This window comes from Nymphaea colorata, chromosome 2, assembly GCF_008831285.2.
Source record: "Nymphaea colorata isolate Beijing-Zhang1983 chromosome 2, ASM883128v2, whole genome shotgun sequence".
NCBI classification, from domain to species: domain Eukaryota; kingdom Viridiplantae; phylum Streptophyta; class Magnoliopsida; order Nymphaeales; family Nymphaeaceae; genus Nymphaea; species Nymphaea colorata.
This window is the reverse complement of record NC_045139.1, coordinates 16,498,579-16,509,686: the sequence shown is the minus strand read 5'-3', so window position 1 is coordinate 16,509,686 and position 11,108 is coordinate 16,498,579. Positions and strand designations below refer to the sequence as shown.

Here is an 11,108-nt window from a genome sequence, read left to right as displayed (position 1 = left end):
AAGCCCATGAAAATCGAAGTAGAGTTCTACAATGAAAGGGCTTTAGTTTCACTAGCTACGCTATGCTTTTTGAGACGTGTAACCTTGGTTATAAGGTCAAACTTCAAGACAATTTATTGACAATAGAAAATCTCATCGTTTTGTGTGCATTGTAAAATCCAAGCGATCTTTTGTTTCCAAAACAACTCACTTCAATACTAAACAAAACTAACATTTACAAAAAATAGAGGGGAAAAGAGAACGGATATGCCGTATGTGAAGAGGGTGTTTGGTTCATGGAACATGTGTACGCATAGTTACACGTCAATGGTAGATGCAAACACCGGATGTAGGATGCTTGCAGGCTCATTCCTCACATACCAACTTTGGTATAAACCACTATTGATTTAAATGAGATCAGACCATGGAGATAAGTTGTAAATACAAAAGTCAAGCTTTTTTTTTTCAATATTCTATAATACCCTCAAAAAAGGACAATGGATTTTATTTAAAGAAACTTTTACTTGTTCTATATCCATTTAACTCATCCTTTAAAGGGCATATTGGACTTTTAAAAATACAATCTTGCTTTTATATTTGCAAAATATATTTATCATATGATCTCATTAGAACTGATGTCACAACTTATCTCCATCAAAGTCCAGTCTGGTATATGAGGGTTTGTAAGCTAATTGTTTTCACACACGCATATATATACTCACTGGATGTTTTTTTTCTTTTTATTTTGTGTCACTAAAAACACAAAAAATGATTGCTAAATCCTTTGTAAAATTATGGCCAAACAAAAAATCGTGGGTAATGCACATTTTAAAACGTTTTTTTTCAATAAAAAACAAATAAAAATTTATGGCAACTAGAAGTAGCCAGCAAATTTTGAAATCCAAGATTTTGATGTTGATATGATGTAACATGTTTTTGCTGAAGTTGCAAAAGACCCACGGTGAAATCCATGGTTCATAAAATTAAGAATCTTATATAAGACATAAAATCCATATTTGACATATTTATTTTATTTGCTTGCATTGGAAAAATATGTAATTTCTTTGAACAAAATATTTAATTTAAGATTAGAAAGGATCTACTGTTAAATCCATTGGTTTCAAATCTCAATATTCCATATCATAGGCAACTAAACGCTTGGCAAGTGAAAATTAAGAAGTTCATTTTACCCGATACATCGAGGCCCTATTCGTCTTGTCCATGGACACTGGGCGTTCCGTTTGCTTTCCATAAGCAGGAAACTAACGCCCTCAAAAACGTGTTTGATAGAAAGGGACGCGTTTCCCTGTGATCGGCAGTTCTGAATCCGTCCTCCTTTGTCTACTGTAGTCCATCAATCACCCGGCCCAGACGCTGCAGGGACCGGGCTCAGGCCATGGCTCCGCCGGCGAAGAAGCGCGAGAAGTCATCGGAAGGAAGCGGCGAGGCGGCGGAGGAGCGGCCGCGGGAGCCCGTGGCGAAGAGGCGCAGGGCGGCAGAGAAGGAGGCAGCTCCCGAGGTCGACGAGCAGCGGGAGCGGCTACGCCGCTTCGCTGTGGAGAACGGCCTGCTTTCTCACTGCCGGGCGACCACTAGTGCGCCGCTGCTTCCGTCGAAGACCGCCATAAAGCAGGACGGCCGCGACATCGTGAAGAAAGGCGCCCGGAAGAACCGGTTCCTCTTCGCGCTCCCCGGCCTCTTCGCTCCCATTTCCGGTGGTAAGATCGGCGAGCTCGCTGACCTCCACACGAAGAAGCCCGTCCTCTACATCGATTTCCCCCAGGTTGCTTTCTCTATCTCTGAGACGACGCACTTAAGGTTGTGAACCTGAAAAAATGTTGCTGTGAAATAGTTTGAATGTTGCAATTTCAGTCAGTGTCATTTTTGTAACGACCTAAACTGGCGGATTTAGCTGTAGTCTGTGGAGTGAGCATTGTCAGCGCCCGCCATGAACTCCATCTGTTTGAAGGAGTAGCTATGTATATATTTTTTTTTCTCCTTCTGTGCATCATCTGTGCATTTGTTTTCTTTTTGGCGACATTGACGTAAAACAAAGTGGTAGCGAGTTTCCATCCGTGTATTATCTTGTTTAACATCTATTATCAGGTAAGAATTACACGCTTCACTGGGAAAGATCCAAACAGCTTGGTGCTTGAATCATTCACGTTTCAATTGAATCTCACGTATCAGAACATTTTTCATGGCTTGCGACCTAATTTTTCTGTGTGGACAAAGTTGATTGTACCCTGTTTCTTTGTCGGTTCATTTGTCTTTTGGCTGTTCTGCAAAATTTTCATGTTCTTTTTCCCTCGTTATATATATTTATCCTGATCTGCTGTTTGTTCGAACGTTGTGCTGCATCAGGGACGGATGAAGCTGTTCGGCACTATCATTTACCCGAAGAACAAGTATCTGACCTTGCAACTGGCGAAAACATCAAAGAGCATCTTATGTGAAGATTGGTTTGAGAATATGGTGACTGCAACCTTTCCTAAGTACTGTTTTACTGCTTATCTATCAGAATCACAAAACCTTATGAACCATTGGAGATTCATGATAGAGGAATCTGGAAAAACTGATGTGCATATTTTTGTTCGTTTACCATCATAAACAACATACACCAGATTATCATATCAAGAACACGACGGTTGCTGTTGTCACACATTGCTGACACGGTCGAGAAAAGTCATCTACTTGGCTGGGTCATAGATATATGTGAGCTCCCAAAGTTCAGTATGAAGCCGTAGATGCTCATTTCAGCTTAATATATTTTGAACAAATTACGTCATGTAATTATGAAGTAACTTGCTGGATTGCTTGTCCTCAAAAATTTGGATTTTGTCTTCTAAATGTATTTCCTCGAGTGTCTTCAATAAACTTAGAGATTAATCATTACTGATTTGATGTTGAAATTCTGTTTCGCTTGATCTGAGCCAGCCTGAATTTGTTCCCTGATCTCTAATATTTTTTATGAGTTTGAACTTGACCTGGCTTGTTGTAAGGATGAGCTAAGCTTGAGGACATCAAGCGTGGTTTCTTTAGCTTGCTTACCAGCCTACTGTGCAGTGACCCCAAGTACAAAAACATAATAATTTAGTTATATAAGTTTATTTCCTGCCTGTTTTGTGAGTGTAAGATGCCATCGGAGTTGGAAGATTCTTATTGACAGGTTCTTCATAGGTTGTGTTTTCTGATGCCTGGTGGATTGGGACCAAAGAAGAAAATCCTGAGGAGCTTAAGCTCGAATTTCCAGAAAGTTTGAAAGAGGTCCGTCTATCCCGTACTCTTGGGGGAGATTGGGTCTTTGTTTGAAAGAGGATCGTGAATCACTTTTCTGTATGATACACTCTTTACTCAGGTGAAGCACACAGAGTACGATTTTAAAGGTGGAGTTGGTGATACACCAATGGATACTTCTTGCATGGATAAATCTTCTCACAAGCATGCAGCAGCACTTTCTCCTAAACCTGAATTGACTGATGATGCTTCTGATGATTCTCGGCCTTTGACTGCTGACACATCAAATGATGTCTTGGAAGTTACACCCATTAGACATTCTGCTAGAACAGCTGGAAAAACTATCACGTATATCCCTGCAATCTCTTATATTTTGAAGTAGTCGTTTGGTTTTCCTTGTTCCAAATTTTCTATTGTTAGACATGTCCATCACATTTTCAGCATTGTTTGTCAGCAATTTGTTGTCCTGGCTTTTTTTTTTTTTAAAAAAAAAATTAAACTCTTGGTATAAGGCACTTCTACATTTTTTTTTCTTGCATCTGTTCGTTAGTTTGTCCACCTCAATTCCTGTTCAAATATATTTACTGAATCACCTTCTTTCTTTCACGAGTCTATTTTAGTTCAATTATTTCAAAAACAACACTCCAATTCAATAAGGATAAACTCCTAAATTATAGGATTGACTCCGGTACATCCATGGGCTTTGTGCATAAATCCAATGACCTATGAAGCTATAGTATTCCAGCAAAGAAGGAATTGACTGAATGAAATTAATGAAACATCAAACACTTGTTGGAGTTATAAATGCTAGGGAGCAATGGTCATATAAGAGCTAATGCACACATATTTTTTGAAAACTGTGAATTTATAATTGCTGATTGTATACATTTGAAATATATCGGAAGTATGGGTATCTGAATTCTGAACTAATTTCAATAATGAAGTGCCTTCATACAAGCATCATCAATCAAGTCTCATGCGGGGTTGATATTTTTTCTGTTCCTATTTAGAGCAGAATCAGTTTATCAAATATTTGTCTTCCTGTTCCCTTTTCCCATGGCTGTTAACCTTTTATCGGGGTTTTCTTAGGGGTACATAATGCACCAAGCTTGGTCCTAGAAGCTTCAGTTATGCATGTTTATTTGTGTATATAGTCATGCATGTTTATGCTATTGCACATTGTGACTTGTGAGTTTGATGATACTGTTGAAGCATTGTTTGTCATGTCTGCATTTTATTAATGTGTTTATGATGGATTTATAAGTTTTTTTTTTTATTTTGGTTTTTTTGCTACAATGTTCTATATCTTGTCTATTGAATCAATTTCCTTGGAATAACCAGATGCACGTATATTACTTATACCACTTCTGTTATATAGAGTCAAGGCTGATCCTGTTACATTTTTTATGCACAACAAGATCCTTAAACAATACTTATAGTCTGTATCTACTAAGCCGGCATGTTTTTACTTTTATCCTGTCACAGATATGCTGAAGCTTCTTCAGGAGATGAAGATGTTGACAATGGCAGTTCCAAGGAAGGATCTGAATCCAATGGAGCATCTGCGATAGAAGAAAAGAAACATGATCAACAGGTAGGATTAGGAAACTAATTTTGAAATAATGCTATCAACAGGACCTGAAATTTTCTTGCACTCAAACATTTGACACATGTTTGTTATAACTTAAGCATAATATTTTGTCTTCTGGTTGTGATTTATTGTTGTGTCGGCTTTAAATACTGTTTCGTACTGAGGATACCCAAATGGAAATACAGCCAAGAAACTCCAAGAAGGAAGTTCCTGGCTCTGTTGATGGTGAAGATGGTCACGGAAGAGCACAGGGTGTTCCTTCAGTTAAAGCTAAGCAGTCGCCTTTGACTGCTGAGAGATCAAGAGGAAATTCCAAGAGTAAACAAGGAGGATTAGTGCAAACTACTTTAGCAACTTTATTTGAGAAAGTGGAGGTAAAGATTAGGCAATCTCACTACTGCTTTGAAGTAAACGAATAAATGATGTTACCTGTTGACTGTTCAGTTCATAGAGGCATTATTTATTTTCATTCAAATGTTGTCTTGAGGGACTTCTTAGTTACTTTTGAATTTGCTACTTTGCATGTGCTTGTTCTCCTTGTAGGGTATATATAGCAATAACTAAATAATTATAGCTTAAATTGCATATATCTGATTATCGTGTCCACTTCACAAAATTGAATCTTCATCTGGAGTACGGTATGTTGTTTTCTTTGAGATTACAGTAGAATTTTCTTAGTTTACATTGCTTCAGGAAAATATGGTGGTGTTTTGTGTGGCTGCATGCTATAGTATCAGTTCCATCAAGTGATAAGCTTACAAACTAAAGGATTAACCCCTCTTTTTCACGTGCAACTTATAAGCCTTAACATGCATATAGAGTTTTAATAGGACAGACATGGTATAGTTTCAGCTAGTTCTACTGCCTTCAATCATGCATTCTCCTGTTTAGGCTGAGTTCAGATAAAGTCAGTCAAATATTTGTGATATGGAATCAGACTCAAGATACCTGTATGAATTATTTTAAGAAGTTATGCTTACCCGCTTGGGTTATTTTCAAAATCATAAAAGAAAGAGAAATGATCATTTTGGTCTATACTTTATACGTGCCACAATCCCTAGTGTGGCTTCTGTTGTGCATAAAAATTGAAGAATCTGTGAAAATGACAAACTTAAACAAGCATCTAGGATTTGAACTGGACAGGCACTGGTTGTGTTCAGTTTTGAGTTAGTGCTGGTTCAATCTGGTTAAACAGGCCCCAGTTGGCTGGAGACAAGACGAATAACAAATGTTTTGTGTCTGAACCCACACAGAAAGAAGATCTGTGTCACAAATGCATGTTACAATTAATTGGTAAAAGCAAAACAAGAAAAGTGGATGGTTCATAATTGTTATGATACTGACTGCTCAGTTATAAACATCTTGGTGATAGACAAAAATTTTAGGTGCATATCTGCAAGAGCAGGGTAATACCATACTTATAAATGTTACATATGCCTGCTCTTTGTTTCCCTTGGATAGTCTCATTGGATTAGTTACCATAAATTTATCAGTTTATCTTCATGTGAGTCTAAACTCTTCTTGGTGGATTTATGCTTATTACATTTGTGTATCTTGTATCAAGTTATGCCTGAGGGCAACAAATGATGTTTTTTCCTGGTGGGTTGATTGTATGTTAGAAATCAAAGAAGAGCCCAAGAGCATCCCCAGCATCAAAAGGTATTTTTTTTCTGCTTTGTAGCTTACAAACATCGCTATGAACTTATCCTACCTTTTAGTTTGTATATCTTATGAAAATTTTTCCTTGCCTAAAGCAAATATAATTGGTTCTATGCTTTGGCACAAGCAGCAGAAATTTAACTTGCGTTTTCAGGATCTAATTGCAAGGTACAATCAACAAATTCAAAGAAAAAGGCCAGCCCCAAAGGGGTATGTTCTTTTTGCCTTCTCTTTAATAAGTTTATCTCATCTTTTACACTCATTGAACACTTAAAGGATCACATTCACTGTATTTTGTTTGTGATATGAAATTTGATGTTTATTCTCAGGTTAAAGGGCCTATCAATTATCAAAATAATCACAAAAGTACAGGAAGTGGTGAGTCTATGAATGGTTTGTTATTGAAAGTGCCAAAATTTTCTTTCCTGCAAAATGTGAAAGGATGAAAAATAAAAGAGCTGAAAGAATTACACAAGCAATCCTCCTCTCTGCCGTTCATGAAAGTTGAGGCTGATGCTAATTTGCCATAAGATTCACTGATTTTGTAACAGTTTGATCAAAATTACTGCAAGAATGCAAAAAGTGTTCAGTATATTCATCTTGTGTATGAATGCTTAAGGGTTCAAAGTACAAAGTGCCAAATTTACTTCTCCGCCAAACAGAGACAGATAAAGAAAAAAAAACCAAACATAAAAATTTCAGAGACAATCTTCCTTCTGGCCATTCACACAAAATAAGGGCTGATGCTAATTTACCATTATAAGTAAGACAATTTTAATGATTATTTAAATATAAAATAACAATAACAGACGTAATCATGTCTTATGGAGATTCCACGAGTTAAAGTGCCTGGAAGATGAGTAAATATCTTAAGTCCTAAAGGCATTTCCACGTTGGTCTACTGAAAATTAAGCCACTGTGCTTTTCTATGACTTATTCTATGCATTGTCTATTGAGACCTTGAAACCATTTCGACAGCTATCCATTTTTTTGGCTTGGTCTTGACCTAGGAAGGCTTCCAAGACCTCCATTCAATATGGAACCATATTAGTTATTTAGTCAATTAAAGTCTCGATTACAAGCACATTACTAGCAATTTCTTCTTGACCAGCATATAAATTATAGATACTACAGTGCAAACTTTGTGAGCTTCTCACCTGGTTGCAGTGGTGGAGGCACATTGCGGGCTTTTGTCGGCATTTGCCCACATAAATTACTTATTTATATATTAATGTGCCATAGACCCATTTGCTTATTTACATGTTGGCGCCTAAACACCCACACAGGCCCACAAATTACTTATTTACATTCTAAAGTCCCATAGCCCCATTTGTCTTTTTTTTTTTTTTTTCACATATTGGTACCCCTCAGCCATTTATTTTTCAAGGGTCTGTCTCTCAGCCAGAAATTTTCGGTTCTGCCACTGCCTGTTGGATCTATTTTTGACAATCATGTCAGGTTTGAATTGGTTTTGTTAATTATCATGTTTTATGTGCTATCTGGTAGTCTTGGTGGAGTGCATAACAAAAACATCAATGCACCTTGCCATGTTAGAGAACAACTATGCAGCCACATTTTCTTTATCTGCAACTAAATGAATGCTTTGGATGCAAAGTGCAAACAAGAACCTATAAATTTGTTCTCCATGGTATAATGCATGTTGACTTGAATAACATATGAAATAAAAAAAAAAAAGCATTTTATGCTTCTATTCTAGCAGCGTGAATTCGATGATGACAAGCATGGTCTCCAATAAACAATAAAAAATTCTGCTTCATCCCCCTTATGGTTTCCTGGTATTTGTGACTTAGTATTTTTCCTGGCTTGTGGTTGTTGCAGGGACTAAAGCTTCAGGGAAACAAAAACAGTCAAAGGTAATTATGGTTCACGCTGCTGTTGTCTATTTTGAAGAAGGTAGCATGCTTTGTTTCATTTTGTCCTTGTAATTGCTGGGTGGTACGGATACCTTACTTTCTGTTTCTCCTTTCCTAATTTATTTGTAACTTGAGCGAATTTTGTTTTTTGTGGCATTGATACCCTTCTTTTTTGTATTAATCTTTGTTTAATGATAAAATAGAGTAAGATCTACCGGATCTAGAGATGGTTTGCTTGTTGTTATTTACCTTCAGCATCCCTGTGTTAACATGCATAGCAAACCTTTGTTTTTATGTTAGAAACCAAGTCAAGCATCTGTTTGAATTTGCCTTGTCATAAATTTCAGATTTGGTAGATAGAAAAGTACCATTTTAGATGACTTAGTATTAATTCTAAAAATTTTAGCTTGCTCTTCTCTAGATAATTTTGTTATAATGTTTGTTATTTTGTGACACATTCCATATAGGCTGGTGTTCTTTATGGCACCAGTACACTGTACAGGCTTATAATGTAGTAGCTGCTAGAATCTTTACAGTATATAGTATATACCTTTTTCTTTTTCTAGTTCTTGCAATGAGGGCAAATGTTGTAAGGTCCTGCAGTCTTTCAAGAATAGGCTGTTAATGCGTCTAACTCAAAATACAGCTAAGGATGTATGCCGTCTGATGTCTGGTGCCTTTCTTTCCCATTATAGAACCACTTCAGCAGAACTTTGTTACGTCTTGTGTTAGTGGTGTGTTCTGCTGATTACCCAATGTCCGTTTTCCTTGAGGAATAAAAACTTCTCTCTTTTGGCTGTTCAGGCTTTTGATGTTTGCGAGGATGATATAGAAGAGATATCAAGCGATTGAGGTACTAAATTTTGCTACATTGGCATTTGCTTGTTCCATTCTAAACTGTCATTGTTCAATGTGAGTGCTTCTATTTGTAATTTTGATCACCTCCCATGGCAAGTTTCCTTTTTTGTTTTTGTTTTTGTTTTTTGTTTTTTACTTAAGCTTGATGTGTCAACCTTTGGAAAGATTGTCTACTGCGATCCAGTCTCTAGGATAATGTGGCATATCTTCAGTTGCCACCTGGAAAGTTATATATGATCTTTTTTAGGGCTGTAGTTTTCTACTAGTTCATTTCATCTCAAGGACGGGACTCGATTTATGGTTCCTTCTTCTTTCCTGTCCAAGCAAACAAATCAGTGGTTGCCAATTCAGTTGGTCCATGTGGCTCCTTGTTTGTTTAAATTTGTTTCCCTTCCTAGTACACACTGGTGATTAGCACATTGGGATAGTTTGGAGCTGCAACACATTCTTGAAGTTGTGACGTTCCTTACGGAGCTTTTATGAGCTATAAGTTTTTCCTGAAACAAAGGTGGAATCATCAAGATAATCGAGGAAACAACTTTCAATTCTTTGTTTCCAAATGTGAAGGTTTCTTCCACCCAAGGGCTGTCTGAGCTACTGTTAGCTTTGCTAAAGCAGTACTCACAGGGGTTGACATATCGCTGCCTCACTTGACTGACTGGAGACCACATCTCGACCAGCTTGTCCTGACGGAGCAAAGACCTCCCCCTCCCGTCCCCCTCTCCTTTCCGCAAGAAAGAAAAAATTTCTCCTAGTGGAGTAAGCAATAAACTTGAGTTGTTGGACATGCCATGGTTTTAGGAGAACAAAAGAATATTTTGGTAGCACCTGACATTTTATCGTCATGCATTAACATTTTACGACATCAATGCCACCAAGAACTTTTTCTCATCTGACAGGGTGACTCATGAAAATCATCTGTTTGACGGGATGCCACGAATTTGAGACATGGAGTGCCATTTTGTTGCACCGTTAGAACTTAGAACAGGGCATGCTCGCAACTAAACAGGGGCTTCAAGGTTTCTACCAACAGGAGACCTGCTAATTTATGGCAGTGGCAAGAGGGGTTTTCCCTTGTCCTGTCCTTAGCCATAACATACACGCATACAGACACGAAAGAATCAACGGGCACCGCGTGTATGCAAAGAGAGAACTAGCAACATGATGCAAGGTTTCTCATTGCAGTCATCAAAGAAGCAGGAATTATGTTGTGCACTGTTATAAATCTTTTGCTTTGTTTCAAGATTGTTTTTCTTGTGCTTGAATAGTATTTTTGAATTTGTAATGCTTCAGGTATTTTAACAAAGATTAGCTGGGAAAATCCTCTGGACAGATAGCTAAGGGGGATTAAAGACGTGACCCTTTGAAAAACAAAATTGTAGACTGCGATACCGTGGAGGTAGCAGGGCTTCGGGATACATCACGGTGGCCAGTGCATATATAGCTGCTCACGCTTACGCAAAGGATGAGCATGTTAGTATAACTATCAGGAGACTGTGGCTGTACAACTCCATGAGTCATTTAAAGCAACTTTTAATCTGTCGAAGCACCTGTATGAGACGAAAGTTTTCGTTCATGTTATATGTTTATGAGAATTGTTGTAGAGACTGGAGGAAAGGTTTGTTAATGTTGTTCGCTTTAATGGAAACTGTAATACATGAGACGGGAAAAAAAAGGGAGAAAGTGCTATTTTTTCTGTGCAACCTGTGCATGCCTTGTAAAAAGGGATCGCAGTTCAGTTTTTTTACAGGATTTGTACATTTGCAGTGTTCGTGGATTGCATATGATTGATGCTTGGATCTTCAAACACTACATTTGCAGTGTTCGTGCTGCGCAACTTTATCCAGAGGCGTGTTCTGTCACAATGGCTGCTCCTACCATCGGTAGAGGGGTCTGTAATTCTTTTGCAA

The 11,108-nt window shown here is 37.7% G+C and overlaps 1 protein-coding gene across 2 annotated transcripts; it reads left to right on the top strand.

The window, feature by feature from the left end:
- The first annotated feature begins 1,272 nt into the window (after window positions 1–1,272).
- LOC116247644 (DNA-binding protein RHL1) lies at window positions 1,273–10,801 on the top strand. 2 transcript variants are annotated; one of them, XM_031619875.2, is made up of 12 exons: window positions 1,275–1,762; window positions 2,344–2,454; window positions 3,160–3,246; window positions 3,338–3,564; window positions 4,702–4,810; window positions 4,993–5,181; window positions 6,427–6,466; window positions 6,621–6,676; window positions 6,796–6,844; window positions 8,306–8,340; window positions 9,145–9,193; window positions 10,492–10,801. In XM_031619875.2, the coding sequence occupies exons 1-11, from the start codon at window positions 1,376–1,378 to the stop codon at window positions 9,190–9,192; spliced, it is 1,338 nt and encodes a 445-aa protein (XP_031475735.1). In that variant the 5' UTR covers window positions 1,275–1,375; the 3' UTR covers window position 9,193; window positions 10,492–10,801. The 2 variants fall into 2 exon arrangements, 1 of the variants encoding a protein (XP_031475735.1); XR_007572453.1 differs by lacking the exons at window positions 9,145–9,193; window positions 10,492–10,801 and having other exon boundaries at window positions 1,273–1,762; window positions 6,372–6,466; window positions 8,306–8,338.
- The last annotated feature ends 307 nt before the right edge of the window (window positions 10,802–11,108 follow it).